The 19,899-nt window shown below is 41.3% G+C and overlaps 1 protein-coding gene across 1 annotated transcript in view; it reads right to left on the minus strand.

Annotated features, from left to right (window-relative positions):
• The window catches only part of PRKCA (protein kinase C alpha), a 296,418-nt gene that overhangs the window by 83,828 nt on the left and 192,691 nt on the right, over positions 1 to 19,899 (minus strand). Inside the window, exons 4-5 of the mRNA XM_084837479.1 lie at positions 8,609 to 8,720; positions 2,037 to 2,165 (exon numbers count right to left, since the gene is read on the minus strand). Coding sequence (XP_084693605.1) covers positions 2,037 to 2,165; positions 8,609 to 8,720 — 241 coding nt within the window. The remainder of the gene's footprint in view (positions 1 to 2,036; positions 2,166 to 8,608; positions 8,721 to 19,899) is intronic.

Here is a 19,899-nt window from a genome sequence, read left to right on the forward strand (position 1 = left end):
TTAATTAGACGGAATTGGGTGGCACTGTATTAAGCCTGCAGTACCATGCTCACAACTTAGAGGACTTATTTCTGAGTAAATATGCAGAACATCAGGGTGCAAGCCTCCCTGCAAAAATAACTTGTGCTGGAATCCTATGCACACTCTCCTGAAGGTAAGCCTCATTAAACATAATGGAGTTTCTGAGTAGGCATACATCAGCTTTTATAAATGAGCAATATTTAGCTCCCCTCCACTTAAAAAACAAGCCCCAAACTCCTATATTTATTAAAGCTTTCTGTTCATAGGAACATATGAAGCTGCCTTATACTGAGTTAAACCCTGGGTCCATCTAGCCCAGAATTGTCGACACTGACCGGTGACAGCAGCTCTCCAAAGTTTCAGGCAGGATTCTTTCGTAGCCCTGCCTGGAGATGCTGGGGATTGAACCTGGGACCTTCTGCATGGCAAGCATGTGTTCTTCCACTGAGCAACAACCCTTCCTATTGCTGAATAATGGCAAATGACAAACAAAACAGCCCCAGATTTGTTTCTCTGCAACCATGCGAACCCACTGTTCTCAAAGTCTTGAGTGAGAAGGAGAAAAACCAAGCCTCTTGTCCATTTGTATAAAGTCAAATACAGTTCAGAACTTCTCTTGCAAGTTATGTTCTGGGTGGAATAAAGAAGAGAAAGAAAGAACAGGATAGGGAAAGGAAGAAGAAAAGAAGAATGGTGATTGGAAATGCGGGGGGGGGGTGTTAGAGAGAATTCCCTAAGTCAAGTGGCTCCTTTCAGAGAAGTAGTACTTCAGAGGAATTTAGGAGGCTGTGGAGGGACTGTAAGGATTGCATGTACTTAAATTAACTTCATGAGGTGAGGTATGTGAGAGTTTCTTCTAGCTTTTAAAAAAATGTAGAACCTATTTAAAAGTCTCAGCAGTTCCTCGATCACGTGCCACATGGTCCTAACCCTCCTTTTGGAATAATTTGAGTCCTAGAGTAATTTAGGAGAAAATAAAGTGGAGGAGGAGAAAGATGTCTGTGGAGGCTGATTGGCTCCTTTGCTGTACTGAAGCTGCTAAACTTCTGCAGAAGCCAAAGATTCCAGTCTGGGGCAGTAAAATCAGATGCTGTATGAAATAACAGTATTTTACATGAAGCTCTTTTTTTCCCTTCCTTCTCCGTCTTCAAAATTTCATTGCAAGTAAGCTCCCAACGCTGGGCATGTAAGAGTACAAAAGTAGGGGGAGATAGTTTTTTTGCACCTCAAAAAAACCACAAATCTACACCAGAGATTAGGGATAGGACCTCCTAATGGTCACCTTCAACACATTCTGATTAGGATCTCTAATCCCCTGTGTGGCTTGACAGTTTTTTACTTTTGTTTTAATCTTTGAGAAAAGGAAACTAGCACAAAAGCCACTTGACCTAATTGTCTGAAATTTGACAGTCAACTCCATAGGAGCAGCCAGATCCCCAAATTCCATGCACTTATGTGGAAGAAAAAAAAACCATTATAGCTCTTTGCTTTTAACAGATTTTCTTGAAAATAGCAAATTTTACCTGTGACTAGCACAAAAGCCAATGGACCTAACTGCCTGAAATTGGTCAGGTTCAATCAGATCCATGGGGGCCACCAGGTCTCCAAATTTCATGTATTTATCATACAAACTAAAAAATATGGCTGTTTCTGTTTTCCAATACAAGTCAATGGGAAAATGTAAAAAATGGCAATTAGGACACCTCAAAAAATCCAGGGCACAGCTCAATAGATCTGGGGCCTGTGCCCAGGTGGGCCTCTTCTAACAACATCCCTGCTTCAATTACGAAGTAAAATATTCTCATCATCTTTCTTATAGCTAATATTATCTCTGTGTCTTGTGCTTTCTTAATCATTAACATATACAATACAAGCTATTTTCTATATTAAGTCTGGTTTTTAAATCAAACGTATTATTATAGTGCTGTAAGCTATTAAATGCAAATAAGCAGACATATTGCAAAACTAACAAAAGTGCCAAAATGAGGCATGCTGCTTCTACACATCTTTCTTACCTGTGACCTCCAGCTTGTCACCAGTCACTTCAGCCTTCAAATAGATTCTCCCTCTTTTTTCTGTGTGATCCATTCCACAAAGACTTGGGACATTTATTACACATTGCTTGTGAACATTCATATCACAGGCTGCAGATCAGAAAAGAAATAATTCAGTATCGCACATTGCCAAGTATTAGTGATGGCTGCAAAAGATTGCAAATGCATTGACTTACCATAGCCACTTATGGCAAAAGACATCCACATTGCCTATAAACAGTGATCTTTCCCTTTATGTGACAATGGGAAAGCTTTGAGCCTATAGACCCAGGCTAAGATATTCCATATTCAGTTAAAAAGGGGGGATTTATCTGTACCTATATCTTACTAGATATGTAAACTTTCTGGACATTTTGAAGCCATGGAAATAAAATTTCCAGGGGGAAGGGATGTGTGCCAGACACACACCCCTCCATATTTTGGTGTAAATGGAAAAATATGCAATACTTCTTTTTTGGGACCTCTTTACAGTCACTGTATTACTTTGGGAACATAAAATGTATTATGTATAACTTGGTTTGATCATAAAATCATCATTAAGGTTAAAAACTTTTAAAAGTAAACTCAGTACATTTGTAACCACTGTCTGAATAAACTATAATTTTAGATTTATTATAGCAAACATGATAATTTTATGAGCAAGCCAAGTTAGACATAATATATTTTAGGTTCTATTGTATGTCTGACCAGGGTATCTTCAGCAAGCAGTCCCTGAAACATCTGAATCATCCTAGAAGTCAAAAGAAGGAGGAAGAGCTGGAGGCAGAAGAAGATGAGTGTATAGTATCTGTTCCTGTTTGTGAGGAATTGGTTTGGGTAGAGTTTTGGAATTATCATCCGAAGAAAAAGCCATTGAGAGCTTATTTAGCTGGGGAATATTCTCTTGTCTGTTAGGAATGATAACCAGGCATGTTTAATGTAAGAGCCTTTAAGCAATCTTAACCTATTATTTGAAGGGTGACATTTTATTCCCTTTTGTAAATACTCTCCCTTAATAAACATCTTATGTTTTGTTCATTCTGAAAGGTGGTGTCAGTCCCATGCCTATGCCACAGGAACCAGGCTACTGAGTTTCTTTTAGGTATAGAGGGTTTATGTTGGTGGAAGCAGTTAAAGGTTTTATAGCTTAGGCAGCATTCCCAAATAGTGAAGTCTAATTGGGAACTTTATTAAAAGCTGTGGTAAGTGAGTTCCATAGACCCAAGCCTCAAATATTGTTTTAAATATTTATTTAAAATGTTCGTGTCACATGTGGTAGCAGGATAACCTACAGAGTTTCTCTCACATGTGGGTTTTAAGAACTACATTCATTGACTGGTACAGCATCTAGCCAGATTACCCCTCCCCCCCCCCCACACACACACTCAAAAACACAGGACTCTATAGAACAACCTTTCCCAACCTAGTGCCCTCCAGATGTTTTAGGCTACAACTCCAAGCACTCCTTGTCATGCTGGCCAGCGCTGATGGGAGTTGAAGTCCAAAGCATCTGGAGGCACCAGGTTAGGGAAGGCTGCTACAAAACAAAATCCAAACAGTCAAGAAGGCACATTTTCTTCACATATTATTTATTATTCACATATTATGTTCTTCACATATTTCTTCACATACAGTGACTCTAGTCACATTTTGGGAAACTGAACATGATTTAGAGTATCCCTAAATGTCTATCAGTAAAAGATACTTTCCATCAATAATTTTAACAAGGAATGGAAGAAATAATTATGCTGGGAATCTGAGTTTTTTTAGGCCTTCACATCTCCAACTCTTGCTGGGGGAAAAACAGCCTGGTAAGGGTGATTCTGATGAGAAATGGCAACTTCTCCCCCCCCCCATTGAAAACTTGCAGCCTTGGCGGCTTCTTTCAACTGAAAAGAAAGCAATGGGGTAAAGACCATACAGCTATGTGTAACATGGATTTTGCACCAGAGTCAAAGCCAAGATCCCAGTCTGCAAAGATCAGATTTGATTTGACATCAGTGGTGTTAGAAGTGGCAACAAAAACTGATTTGGATGGGTTTAGATTGAAGATACTGACTGAGTTCACACAACACATTAACCCACACTCCGTGGTTGAGTGTGGGTTGCCGCTGACTCATGGGTTGTTTGTTGAACTGTGGGTAAGTGTGTTGTCTGAACCCAGGACATTGTCCATAGGGTGGTTTGTTAACCATGTTGTGTGAACCTAGCCATGCAAACAAACCATGGTTTGTTCACCACAAACAACCCACAGTTCACAACTCAACAACAAATAATGGGTTCTCTTTGTGGGTTGTTCTTGGTTAACAAACCATGGTTTGTTATTGTGACTGGGTTCACACAACACAACCACCCAGACTTCAACAAAAACCCATAATCAGGACCACAGTACCTGACAGAATGCCTCTCCTGGCATGAACTGATCCATACGCTATGCTCTGCATCTAAGGCCCTCCTCTGGAAGCTTCCTCCAAGGGAGGCTTGGAGGGTAGCAAAAAGGGAGAGGGCCTTCTCGGTGGTGGCCCCCCCTTTATGGAATAATCTCGATTCAGCACTAGGTTAAAACTGCCCTCTTCTCGCAGGCATTTGGCAGCATATAAGAAGTGTCTTTGATTGTCTCTGGCTGATTGTTTTAGATATATGCTGGTTTTATAATTTATATAATGTATTTTAATGGTTTTTAATGTTTGTGAACTGCCTAGAGAGCTTCGGCTATGGGGCGGTATAGAAATATAATAAATGAATTAAATGAAATGATTCATCAACAACCTACACTCATCCCATACTCAAGGTTGAGTATACGTTGAGTGTGGGTTGTCATGTTGTGTGAACCAGGTTAGTCACAAGAGGAATTGAATGCTAGCAGGAGTGATAACGGTGAAAGAAGAGGATGATAGAAGGAACTATGATTGTCTAATGCATGGAAAGAGCATTAAGACTTTTTATGAGAGTAACTTGTGTTCATAAGGAAACCTTATCAGATAGGCACTAAGATGGAGAAGGAACAAAAACATGGCTTACAAGCAAAGAACAGACAGCAAGATTTTGTTCTTATTTGTGAATCTCTTTTCTGATCATGTCTAATATATCATGTCCTCCATTGGGTGACGTGCATGGACACATTTCTGCCAGCATCTAAGGGAAGAAAGAGCACTCACTACTCCCATTATGCTAATGTAACAGCCAAACATTCACAGAAGCGATCATAGAGGAAGAGATATGTGCTAGATGAAATCTGAGTGTGGCAAAATATGGAGCAAGCTCCCAAACCTTTCCCCCTTATAGAATCCAGTCAGCCATGCAGGACCAGAAGGAGGAGCATTCAGGGTTATACCACTAACAATAAACAGAAAGAAGACTGACAGGTAAGAACAAAATCTCCCCCTCTGATCATGAGCAAGAGGACAATACAATCTTTCCCAGTTCCTAACCATGTAATTCAATACCTTCTGCCACTACATATGAATTCTCAGTTTTAGAGTGTCTGGTAATAAACATATAGGGATTGAATCAAGGAGAAGCCCTAGGTTATGTTCACTGAGGAAGGACACTCCCTGAAGGATGCTGCTGTACTTCCAAGAGAATAAATTGCTATTCCCTAACACAGCTTGGGAAATGCAATCTAGACTTTGTGACTCTCTTGACCTGATTGGGAAGATTTCGGGAAACAAGTAAGGTGTTTCATTTCTTGAAGGCTTTAAAAGCAGGAATGGCTAACTTGCAGCCTAGATCATTACTATTTTTTTTCTAGCTTCTGGTGGCCCTATTTGATTTTAATCAAGGTGTTATAAAGTGCTTTCCCTCAGCAGTGAAACTGCGGAGTAAAGAAAAATATTTTCCAGTTGTAAGAAATTGAGGTATTCCACATTCAGCTTAATTCACATTTAGGCCAGAGTCATGGGCAGTGAGAAAAGCTATTGAGGAGGATGACATCACTAATACTGGCATCTCTTCAGAAACCACTGACATGGTACTGCATGAAGGCAAGCCCAGGTATGCAAGAAACACCCACACAGACACACGTACGTGGAGACCAACAACAAGTTCCACTGAACAGGAGAAATTGGGAGAGCTTCATCTGTCTCTGTTCTCTGGCTTACTCTTACATGAAGCAGAGCCTAAGATGGGCTTAAATGGCTTCTCTCAAAGCTGACTATTAAGCTGTAAGAACTTGGAGAGTCTGAATCATACAGCTGAAGTCTTGGTCTGCCAGAGCGCAAGTTAAGCAACTATGGAGGGATCTTTGTAATGCATATATATTTAAGGTGGAAGATGGCTGAATGGTAGCACCCTGTACTGGTACAAGTGTCCCACATTGGGAAACATCAGAAGCAAAGGTATCCAAGCAAAGGTATTCACAGACAGGAATCTCTTGGATAAAATCTCTCATTCCTCCTCCACCTGGGGTAACTGAAGTGATTTCTTATCATTGGTCTTGATAAGAACAGGCTTCTAAGGAATCTCCAAATAGCTCATAAACCATTGAATTAGTCATACGTGATAGCTTACTATTTTTAAAGCTATTGAGGAGGAGTTCAACTCAAAACACATAAAGAGATATAAAGGATTGTGTACTTCCTGACAACAGCTGTTTTTAGCATTTCTTTGTTGTAACTAGTTTTGTATCCCCAGTACTTGTCACACCATCATAGGCTATGTTGTATAATCATATTTGAAACCAAAGCTTGAGCATCATAACAGTTAACATCAAGAGTAGTAGTCGTCTCAAAAGCTACTGCTAGGGACAGGTTTCTCCCTTGCCTGAAGAAAACTTTGAAAGTCAGGTAGCCTGAGAGGATAAGGTCCTCCATTAGAGCACTCTTCTTTGGCACTGCATGCATCTCCATGACATTTTTAGGAAAGGTAAGAGATCTCATTGGATAAAAATATGGACCTTTTTGACTTCAGAAGGATTTTGCCACTCTCTCTTCAAGGCCCTTGAAGGAGGCCAAAACTGGAAATTATGTGGCTGAATGAGAAGCCACACAATTTGAGAAAAAAAATATGAGAAAAAAAAATAAGACTCCAGGCTGTTCAGGGTGACTAGATAGTTCAAGATCTTTAGAGAAACAAGTTTATCATGACTCATGCTACCCAGACCTTCAGCATCCAATCCCAGTAAATCTCACATCAGAAGAAGAACTGGAATTCCTCTTGAGAGTGCAAAGACCAATTCTGTGTACAAGTGTGACTCTCCTGCTTCTGTAGTATTGGCCTGCTTCTGAACAATGGATTCGGTAGGTGGCTCTGAGTCCATAGGCTCCTGCTCCTAGCCCCAATAGTTTGCTGCAGGTGAAACATGGCACACTATTTGGACTTGGCCCTGGAGCCTTGTTTCTGGGGGTGCCAGATCTTCTGATAAAAATGGGTGTCTGTGATGGAAATTTGCAGCAGTGGAGCTGCAGAAAGCAGACCAGAAGTTCCCTCTGCTTGCATGCTGCTACAGTGGTACAGGGATTAAAGGCATGTTGGGGCCCCGCTGTGAGAGTCCTCAGTTCAAGATCACTGGGGCCTTGCAATGGGGAGCATCTCTTACATTTACACTTTTCCCTACAGATTCATGATGATACATACTTAGATCTGCTTACCCTTGTGAATGTACCATTTCTTCCAGATTTACTTCTGTTATGAAACTGACTAGCTTCCTTCTACAGAATGGCTTCCTCAGCACTTGACAACCCTGGTTCTTTGAAATGCTTGGGACAGCTCCAGCCCTGCTTTCCAACCATGGCTGGTGCTGCATCTTGCCTTAGGGTCATGCACCTCTTTTCTGTATCTGGACAAAGCATTCCTAAGTATGCTGGCAGCTGCTATACAGCCCTCCAGAACAGCTGTTGTGGCAAGAGTTTGCTCTCCTCTTTAAAAAAACGAGGTTGAGATCCCAGAGCTGGGAATAAGCAATGCTTCTCTATTAGCAGATATCACATACTAGTTCATACCTCACACCCAGGAAGAATCGTACTGTGCTGCACAGTCCACTGTGCTGCTGCCCATAATCAGAGAACATCAAGTTTAAAAGTAATCAAGATGGGGCAGTGGCTGGGCAGTTGGTATAAAAAGAACACTGTGAAGCCACAAGTTTAATTTAACACTAATCATTTTTTTAATGCTCAGGCTTTTACCACAAAGTTCCAGGCCAGATGCTGACTGAATGTAGTACGTAGTTCTCTTTTCCACTAAGTTTCCATTAACATATTGCTATAGGGACGGCAGAGGATGAGATGGCTAGATAGCATCACGGATGCAATGAATATGAACTTGGGCACGCTCCGGGAGAGAGCGCAGGACAGGAAGGCCTGGCGTGCTATGGTCCATGGGGTCACGAAGAGTCGGACACGACTGAACGACTGAACAACAACAATAGCCAAATTGACATTGGAAAAGGCTCCATGCATTTACACTATTTTGTGTTCAAATATTAAATAGAAATGGACAGTCACTCCTGTAGTTAACAGTAACGGAAACAATATTTTCCTGCTAGGAGTTCGGCCAGTGTCTAATAGTTTCATTAATTTTTAAAAATTCTGTTTTAACAGCATGGGAAGAATGCTTACTGTCACATTTCATCCCCTGGTGCAGAAGTCCATAAAGCAATGACCCACAATGGTCACAAAATGTTGGGCTTCCATAAGTGTGGATTTTGAACTTGTGCTTGCTTCTGGGGTCCTGAAAAAGAAGATAGAGATTGGATGTCATATCATATTTAATAAACAAAACTTAAGACACAAAACTCTTCATTTGTACCGAAAAGGCCATCTTAAACCACACCTGTTTCTGAAGCAGAAAACCCATTTAAGTCTTATTGTACAACACATATTTCCACTGAAAATAGTTGCTGACTCCTTACCTTCCCCCAATAGGCTTAAAATACCTAATATTCTGTAATTAAATAGAACAAGGTTCATTTTATTTTGTGATTGGCTGATTACATGATAAAGTAGTGGTGCACAACCTTTTTGCCTCTGAGGGCCAAATCCAGGTTTGCCGGGAGGTCCAGGGGCAGCACATGCACGGGCGCGCGCATGCGCACATCTGCTTTGGGATGGCTGGGGAAGGGAGGAAGCTGCAGACTCCTCCTTTCATGAACTGTCCTGGCTGACTTGGAGTCACTGAAGAAGGTGGTAGCAAACCAATCGCTACTTTACCACCATCCTTAGTAGTGGTGAAGCGGTGATACAAGCTGCTTTGGGGTTGCTGCTTATCTTTGATCTCTTGCCAGAGCTCAGAGGTCAGGTAAGGGTTTCCTTTGCTAGTGCTAGCAAAGGAATCCCTTCCCTTATTTTTAATCTCTGATGAAAGATCAGAGGTAAGGGATAAGAAGTACCCCTGCCACAACAGATGAAGGGAGGGTCTGGTGGGCTGTCAGAAATGGCTTGGCAGGTCACATGCAGCCTGTACTTTTTGTACTCCTGTTATAAATGATACTTTTAAAAAATCCGAAATAGATATAAATACGTGGTTCATACATGCTGCCACCTGCTTAGGTGTCCATTTGAAATTGAACCACATGACCCAGCTACACAGGGAACATTTTTTGTACAAAGTGACTCACTGGTGTGGCGCCTGCAATGCAAACCTTAGCATTGCAAATCCTGTTTTGGAACCTGACAACGCTATGGTTAAAAGAGCATGGACTGTATGGGAAGCCAGTTCCCACCAGTGCCATAACTATGTGGGATTGCTCCCATGTGGTTCTGTTTCATTCAACTCTATGTTTGGCTTCATGTGTGAATTGTGCTTTACATATTTCAACATGAAAGCAAATATCCTACTTAAGGGTTATATCCAATATTAGTCCTACTTAGAAAAGACCCAATGAAATGAATGGGACTTAAGTTAAACATTGGATACAAACGTCAAAGGAAGTTTTTTTTTTCACCTTCAGTGCTTTTAATCAGAAAATGCTGATTTTTTTAAGGTCCCCCTTTATTGTAGTCTCCTTTCTTTTGCATAGCATTTCAACCTGACAAAGAAAGATATTCCAGTACAAGCAGCATGACTTGAATCCATATGCTGCTGCTAACTACCCCACAGATGATAGCAGAAGAGGGTGAACTTGTGAGTGTTCTCCTGGAGAAAACCACCCCCTTCAAGACTTTAGACAGCTGCTGCACTGGGTAGAAATAGAAGAAGAGACATTGGCCGGGTTCGCATGGTCAGGGAAGGAAAAAAAGCCACCGTAGCTTATTTTCCTGCTCCACATGTGCCGATCGTGCACCGTGCACGGGTGGGTTACAAACTACCCCACAACCCTAGAACAAGTTCAGGGTAGTAAGTAAACCTCGCTACCCCCCACCTTTGCTAGGTTCAGATGACACAACAAACCACACTCAGCAAGGGAAATTATGGTAATTCACAGCATGAAGTGGTGCACGCAGAGTAGGAAAATAAGCCATGGTGGCTTACTTTCCTTCCCCGATCATGCAAACCTAGTCATTGAGGCCCCTTCCATGGGATGACCTACATAAGTGCATTGTATAGGAGAGAGAGAGGCTGTAGCTGCTTTGCATGCAAAAGGCCCCGAGTTCAATCTGCAGCATCTCCAGTAGGATCAGCTTGCATGTAACATAAAAGACCCCTGCCTGAGACCCTGGAATGCCACTGTCAGTCCCAGTAGGCAATACTGGGCTAGATGGACAAATAGTCTCACCTGGTATAACATAACTTCCAACATTCCTATAGTAGCAGTGTTAGCGTGCTTGCTTGCTTATTTATTTATTTATTTTTGAAGCAAGATATAAGGGGAGAAGAGAACAGTCAGGGAAAGGAAGTTCAGTCTAGCAGCTGTCTCTAGGCCAGGCTGGGAAAGGAAATTTTGAAACTGACAAATTTGGGGAGCAAGATACATCTCAGTGGGAGGGCGTTGGAATCCTTTGCAAATATTTATATATTTTACAGAATAATAAAGATAACAGCAGTAGGTTTAGTGCAACCATGTTTGTCAGAACAGTTCCAGTCAACTTTACAAAATGGATGAACAGAAAGTCATTTTGCAAATATCACACCATTAGGAAACATGCTTTTAACACAAATGTACAACACAGGTTCAAATTAAGTATAAAGGTATCATGTGACATGAAAAAGAAAGAAAGAGGCAAATATAATCTCACACACCTGATGCATCAGGTTTAGAGCATTATTAGACACAAGAGGTATGTATGTTATTTGTCTATCTTGGGACAGGGACATCTGATGACTTCACAAACCTGCCAGTAAATGAGGTTCCAAAAGAACACCCATGTTACTTTGCAGTGGCAAAAGACCAAAGGTCTGTAGCGACTTAAAACACTAATGGATTGCACCATAAGCTTTTACAGGCAAGAGTCTACTTCATTAGAAGAAAGATAACTGAGGTGTGATATTTTCATTCTTGTCAATGGGCTGATTAAGACCAAATTCAAATGTTCAGCTGTTGAGATGCTGCAGGCCCTGTGCCCATAGAGCTATACCACCTCAGATTTCTGAGGGCAGAAAACAGCTTATTACTTTTAGTCTAGAACACCAACCTATCTCCAAACACACCTCAGACAAGCCACACAAGGAAGCTACTTTTTAAGCTGTACTATACATACGTAAAGTTGCTGTCTGGAGAGGTGACATGTATATTTTTTTCCATGCCTTTAGCAGTGTAGACCTTTTAACAAATAAGTTTTTTAAAAAAACAAATCTCCAGAACATTAAGAATATCCAGAATGGGAGAGTGTCTAAAATACCTACACACCCCTCTAGAGGGAGGCAGAACAACATATAGGAACATCTAATAAAAACAATTAATTTTACATTTGTTGCTGATCAGTGAGTTTAGTCACTCTCTACAGGCAGTACTTCTATCATTTATCATCCTGTGATCTTTTTAAATTTCAAGTATATGCCACTTTTCCACCCAAGGGGTCTGCAAGGCAACTCACAACAATACAACCTAAACAATTCCATATTTATTACAAATTAATCAAACATAAATTGTTGGTGTTTTGAGGCCTATGACAACAGACATGTCAATACTGAGAACTCTAAGCTATACTACAGGCGAGCTTCATTTCACAAAGTTTTTCTAGTCCAGAAACTGCTGTAACTGCTATGTAAAATTTTAAGTTGTCACCTCATCAGCACCCCTCCAAAGAACATGGATGTCACTGCCAAATTTAAAGTGACAACTGAAGCAACTGATGATCAGTTTGCTGCAGTTTTGATTTACATTGATAATTGCAACTCTAAACCTTGTTAGCAACTCCCTTCACCCTCCTCTGATGGCGGGGGGGGGGGAGGGGGGGAGGAGTAAGAACTTCAGCAGTTGGGAAACCCTTCCATTCAACTTCCTACATTTCTGTCATGCCCGGACTGGAGGAGTCCTCCTCTGAGGAGGAGCTAGAGGCTGCAGAAGACCAGGGTAGTCCAGACCAGGGACTGCAACAGACCCACAGAAGCCTGAACCCTCAGGGGAAATGGCTGCAGGGCCATCCCTGTCAGGAGAAAGGGACTCTGCCACTGAAGCAGAGGCTGAGCCACCCTGATCCCTGGGAGTGCTGTTGCCTCAAGCAACAGGCTAGCAGGGCTCCCGTGTGAAGGACTGCTTGCCCCCAGAAGAGGTCTCCTCAGGAAAAAGGGATTTCTCAGGAGTAGGTTCTGGAATGGGAGCTCTGATTGCTACAGCTGAACTCTGGATGGGGTCTGGCTGGCTTTGGGCTTAAAAGCCTTCACTGGAAACCCAGCCAGTGTTGGAACAACTTGGTCCATCCAGCCTCTGCTGTGTACCTTGTCACCTGAACTGTGCCCTGTGACTGATGCGCTGTTTCCTGACCTTTTGGACTGCTCAATGACACTGCTTCTGGGCTGCGTAACGTACCTGACTGATTTACTGTGTTTGACTTCTTGCTTGTTATCTTGACTACTCCTGCTGCTGCCTGATCCTTGTTGCCTGACTGCGCTCTGACCTCTGGCTGGATTTTGACCACTCCTGCCTTAGCTTAAACCTCCTTGGACTGAAAACTGTGTGCCTGGCCATCTGTTTGACAGCTTGACTACTCTACTGCATTGCTCCCTGTCCTTGTTTGCGAATAGCCAAGACTCCATCAACAGCAGGACAATTTCTAATACAAAACCCCTTCATTATCCCTTCCGCACGAATCTCTCCCACCCCCAAATCCACTCAAATGGTAAGTACAATGGGGTACTTCCCCAAATATACTCAAAACTTCTTGTGTCCCCACTTGTTCACTGATAATACACAATATGCTCCAAAAACGTTCTTCTGGGTGCTAACAATTTCACATGATCATCTGCTATAGACCTAAATTAATTCCCTTGCCTTGTCAGATGAATGAAGTCAACAAGGGCTCTTAAAATAGTTTTGATATACATTAAGTATTAATGCAACTTTTTGATTCCCCATAGAGGAATTACTAGGGTTCAGTGACCCATGACCCCTTCATGTCCTGCAAATAACTCCCATTGGGTATTTGCACTGGTATGTGCCATTGTCAATGTTTAGGTGAGAAGAACCTCAGGATGCCTGTACTGGACTTCCCTCTTAAGGTGCAAAGATGAGCACTGGACAGCAGGGTTGAGGACCTACTCAGAGGACACTCAGGTGCCATTTCCATTTTCACTGGTCTCACACGTCTAGTATGATACAGTGTTGGATTTTTTAAACAGATTCCTGTTGCCTACAGAATTGCATCTATAGCTAGAAAGTCTTATCACTAAGGGAGAAGTTCTGCACCAATGAAGCAAGTGATTGGCTGATTTTCTCTGTTCCGAAGAACTCACTGTACATAGCTATTAGTTAGGCATAACTATTTAGCAATAACAATGTTGGAACTTTACTGGAAAGCACTTACAGACTATGTAGTAACACATTTCTACTTCTAGCTTCTTTAAAAAAAAAAATAGTGTTATCAGCGTATGAAGATGCAGGAAAGACTAGCTGAAAACCAAAACCAAGAAAGCTGCCTCTTCAACAGTACTACTACTGTTACAACTGAAAGGATTACTCACTGCATTTTGGTGTCAGGGTCAAGCTGTCTCCTCAAACACAACAATAATTTACTCTCTAATTATTATTTCCTAAAGCATGACTTACAAAAAAAGCAATCAATTTAAAAAAGCTGTTTCATACCAGCACTACATAGTTGTTAATAAAAGGGCTAACTTAAACCAAGGAACTTAACTGTATTGTGTCTGTATGGACTGAATTCCTCAGCACTGATACTTGTTTGGCCAAGGAAAAAGCAGCATATGAAATGTGGGGACAGCCTATCAGCAAGAAAAATTGCAACAAACCTACAAACATTTCCAAAATTCCTTGCAAGGTCTTTGGATCGTGTCAAGATGCCAGATGCGGACACTGAAAAAGGTAGCTTCTGCAGCCTGACATATGGCTCTTATGAGAGTAATTCTAAAGCATAGACTGGTAATATAGCCAATAATAACCTTGTTGTGATTAAATATATATGTTAAGAAGTAGCACAGAACTATTCCTGTAAAACTATAAGAAGATAGATGTATATATGTAACTGTTTGTGTTGCACATGAGAAGTTTGTTGAGAACAACAGTTTACAGTGTTGTATTAATTTTGAAAAGCAAAGTAGAAGGCATTTTAAAAGCCTTTCCCAGTGTAATAAAAGGAATAAACATCTGAAATAAATTTAGAATATCAGAACTGAATTTTCTACTCTTCAGTGAGACATTACTGAAAATTATATATGGAACAAGTATATTAGTTTAAGTTCCTTTGATACTTACAGCACTGTGTTTTACTCTTTCCCCACAGTTCCTTCACTCTAATAGGAATAAAACAATATTCAAGATGATAGACAACTAAATGGTATCCCAAAACCTATAGGCCACTGTACGCATTAAACAAGGCAAACCTGACAGACAGCTGTGAATGTAAAATTACACAGGCTGTAAAATTAGGTTAAAAAGCAGATTTATCCTGACAGAATAAATCAGCTGACTCTATTTCTTCATCCTTAGGATAAAAAAACAAGCAAGCAAGAAGGCAGGTTAGATGGTGATTTGACCAGCAAACAGAATACAATCCAAGAAGGATAATGTTTTGCCTGCCCTGTATGTAATGTACACATGCTGTTACTTTGCGCTGAACAACTTTCAACAAAAGGTTATCTTTTGCTGGTAAGGCAGTGAGTTATACAGAGCTTGTCAGCAGTTGGTGCAATAATAGCACACTACTTTCCCATTATTACTCTCATTTTTTAATGCTGCACAACAACAATTTAATGTGCAAAGAATTAGGCAACACAAGTAAAAGCCAAAGTACAGGATGCAATTACAATCACAACCAAACACTCAACATGTAATCTATTTCTGAGAAAAATCCAAAATGTTTTCAATACGCTGACTTTTAAAAGGATTGTAAAGGCAGGGAGAATGCTCCGTACAGAAGCAACCCTGACAATATATTTTTGGTTACAGAGTGCTTTCAAACAATAACATAAAACTGACTACGTTTAAGCTTTGATCTTGAAAGATAATTGAAACACTGCCCAATTATTGTGATTTGTTTAACCAATTAAATGCTTGTCTAGTCTGACATCTGAAACTATGACCTCATTGATAGTGTTCAGTATTAATTAGGACACGGTCTGAGAAGTGGCCTGTTCAATAAAGCGAGAAGTCCAGGATGGCTACTTACACAACGTCTAAAAAACAAAAAACAGCATCACCAAAAAAATTAAAAGAGGACACCGGTTTGCATAAAATGTGCATATGCTAATTTATAGGTACAGATGCAAATTTAGAAATAACTATTATAATTTAAAGAGAAATGCAGTAAATCTCACTATAGTGCAGAAAACTATGACCAGGCGATCTGGGTGCCTGCTCAGTCTGTTGTCCAGGTGCTAACTATGGATGAGCAAATTCAAGGCCCCCTTATTCTCCCTTCTTAGGGATCCTTATCTTTGAACTGGACTTGGACTGGAAAACCATTCAAATAGAAGATGACTTTCAAACAGAGTACTTTCCCCACCAGCCCTTCAACTAGACGACTGTCCTCTGTAAATCAGGACACCACGCCACCATATCAGAAAGACAAAGAGAAAGCGCTCCTGACTTAGGGTAACAATTCTGACAAGCAGTATTTTTCACGATATGGTGGCATATACAATGAATGTGCAGTTGAATCTATGTGGAAGTAGGAAAACATTTAATGCAAAATGGATGCTATAGCCACCATTCTTTCTGAATGCCAGGACATTTGCAACACGTCCTGTAGTTTCCATTCAGTGTCTGCAGTATGATGTGGTAACTCTAGTAGGATGTTGAAGTTTCAGTCTTTTGGGTTCTATGGGTCACTGCACTGTAAACAGATCTATCTAGCCTTGCCAGCTGCTGGCCTAAGGTGCTCAAAAGCCATTTGAAAAAAATAGCAGTGTATAAAATAAACTGATTTTTTAAAAGGATATATACTAATCACTAACATAAAAATAAAACTGCAACTCTTTAGAATTGTAATAATATCCATGTCTTTAAATAATTTGGCCATTTTATCCCTTTAGAAATATAATTAATAAACATATTGCTATACATCTGACCTATAAAGTGTAACTGCAAAATAATCATTTTATGTTTATATAAGGAGGTATTATATAATATCCTAGCTTTTAAAATGTTGTTAGTACTCACCTGTTTTAATTAAGTGAGATATAAACACATTTCAACATGCACAAACTAGGTTGTTAGGAGAAAACATCTGTTTTATGTGGAACTTTTAAATTAATATTTTACGTTAATGTGACAACTTGTAACATTAAAAAAAAAAAAACAGTTACCAAGCTCCCTGGGTTTGATTGCTGCCTGCTATTTATGTCCTTGTTGTTTATGATAGTACTGATTTAGCTGGCAAGCGCAGAAAGCTATGTGCCGGTACCCACTGGGGTTTCTCATTTCCTAATTAAAATATGGGTAGTTAAATTTGGAATGCACCCAGTATTTACTAATGTAACTATATTTTGTACACGCCTTTTAATGAAGGAACTGCAACTTAATTAAGGGCAACACATAAACAAGGGGTCCTGTGAGAAGCTGCTGGAAGGAGCAATCCTATGGCTGCTAGACAGCGGCTAGACGGCCATAGGATATGCTGTTTTACGGGAACCGACCTCAGAGCCCGCACTCTGAGGTTGGTTCCTGGAGAACTGACCTCCCCCCAATTCCGTGCTACCTCCGAGGCAGCGCAGAACAGCCCTGTCCTCCGTGCTCACAAGAGGAACGTGGAGCGGCTGGAAAGGCGCGTGGCTGGGGGTGTTCCAGGGCGGGGAGATCGTAACTGCCTGTACAACACATCCTATGTATCATACAGCAGCCTCCTTCCCCACTCCGTCCTCCCGCAGCTAGACAGCTGCAATCAGCTGTCTAGCAAAAAAAGCAGGGCAGAAGAAGGGCGGAGGGAATTATCTCCTCCGTGCTTCTCCTGCCCTGTTTTGGATCGGTGGTCACCTCTGAGTTCGGAGGCAGCCACCTAGGGATGTCAGAGAATTTCTCCACGAATCTCCAGGAGGCCGAATGCCAATGCATTCGGCCCCCTGAAACTGGTGGAGAAACGGTCCGCCCCCCCCCCCCGGGATGGGACTTACCTTCGGCGAATGTTCCTGGTGGCAGCGGCTCGTTGGCGGCGGCCGGTCTTCCGACCGGCTGCCGCCACCGCCGCCATTTCCAAGTAAAACAACAACAACAACAAACATGATAGGCTACATAAAGATTTACGTAGCCTATCACGGCTGACTGCAGGCCAGGGACGCAAATGGCGGTGGCTATGGCTGCCGCCATTTGCGTCCCGGCAGAAGAACTTTCGCGACCGGAGAGGCGGGGCGCTCCCCCCCGGCCAGAATTTTGGCGGGGAGGGACGGGGTGCCTCCCCCCCACCCAGAATTTCAGGGGGAGGGACGGAGTGCCTCCCCCCCACCGCGAAGCAAGCTGCGGGACCAGGTAAGTGACTTTCGTCCATCCCTACAGCCACCTATCTAGATAGGATTGCTCCCTTAGTGTTCTGGGCAAATCAGGACCAAGAGGGGAATATGAATGGGCCAAGATTAAATCTCATAAGATTAAAATGTGAAGGTTTAAAATGTGAAAGTGTAAAAATTTCGTTCCTTTGTTTTACAAAACAAAGGACACTACTACAATGCTTTTTAAAGCAATTTCTAAGCAACCTTGAACTTGTGAAGCTTTTGAGATGTTCAGCATCCAAACCTGGAGTCTGGATTCACGAGTCATCTTGGAGGTGAGAGAAAATCCTTATGGGGCAGGAAAAAATAAAGATTTTATATTGGCTTGAGAAATACTGTTCAGTGTCATGAAGGTATATCCAACAGTGATAAATTCAGAAATAGCTATGCACACTTTTTCTTTGAATATATAACTATTAATATACACAGAAGAACTGAAGTATTGTTATCATTGTTATCAAAACAATTTTCCTCAATCCCTATCTCCATCTTTTCTGCTATAAAATACTTTAAAAATGAGTAAGACCCACCTTTAAATTTTACTTTAAAATGAGTAAGAATTTCCACCTACCCCAATTAGCTCATGGCCTCTTCCTCTGCCTACTCTACTCCTTTCTCCTCATCTTTCACTTCACCCATCTGCAATCTTAGTCATTTTGTTACTTCCATTCCAAAACATGCACTCTTGTTCTAATGTACCTTCTCTCAACCTGTTTTTGTCCTCTCCTCAGGAAGATCAAATCTGTCCCACCTTTAAACAACATTCCTAAATATCTCCCTTCGGTTACTGGCTATTTCCTTTTGTTCACCTCCAATACTCCTTAGGATTCTCTTTCTATCCTGCTCTGCCTCTTGTTCTCTTCAAATTCCTTTCAAACCATTCCCTGTCATTCCCTTGTATTGCCTTGTTTGCAACTCTGCTACCTATGCCTGGAGCACCTGCCTCTAGTTCCTTTCCCATGGCTTCATATTTTCTTCACTACTCCTTTACTGATCCCCACTCAGTCCTTTCACACCAGTTCATTAACTACCATCCTCTTTCTTTCCCTGGGTGCAATGCTTCTCCTTGAACTACCCACCTATTTATGATTGTCTTCATGTATAGATAAGGCAGAATATAATTTTTAAAAACCAAACACAAAATCAATCTTGCCCTCTGCAATGATCAAATATTGTAAGTCCTCTGCATAAGATCCATGCCACATGCTCTACAGCAAAGTCATATAGTCTTCTCTAGTTGAATACACGCGAAGAGAAAACTCTCTGGAAAAGACCCTGATGCTGGGAAAGACTGAAGGCAAAAGGAGAAGGGGACGGCAGAGGATGAGACGGCTAGATAGCATCACTGATGCAATGAATATGAACTTGAGCATGCTCCGGGAGAGAGCGCAGGACAGGAAGGCCTGGCGTGCTATGGTCCATGGGGTCACAAAGAGTCGGACACGACTGAACGACTGAACAACAACAACAAGTTGAATACACAGTATAATCCTGACTTCTCTGGAGCTTAGATGCTGGGATCAAGTTTATTCTAAAAAGTATCAATATTTTGCACCAAGGTAACCCAAATTCTGTGCCAAGAAGAGTCAGGTACTGTGGCCTCATATATTTGCTCACTTTGCATAGTTTATTCTGTTTATCATAGCTGTGAGATAAGGAGGCTGAATCCACACAATTGCAGTTTTTATTATTATAAACCTGCTTTCCTTGTCTGACTACTGAGATTGACCAGTCATTTGCCAAATAACTTTTACACATATGTGTGCTATCACAACGGTTAAAAATGCTTAGTATTACATGTAAACACTGACGTTTCAAGGATGGCGGATTTGTGCACCTCATACTAAATTCCATGCCTGTGAATGGCTACTTTAAA

The sequence above is a fragment of the Heloderma suspectum genome, chromosome 2, assembly GCF_057233095.1.
Source record: "Heloderma suspectum isolate Gila_16-S chromosome 2, 16-S_ref, whole genome shotgun sequence".
Lineage (NCBI taxonomy): Eukaryota > Metazoa > Chordata > Lepidosauria > Squamata > Helodermatidae > Heloderma > Heloderma suspectum.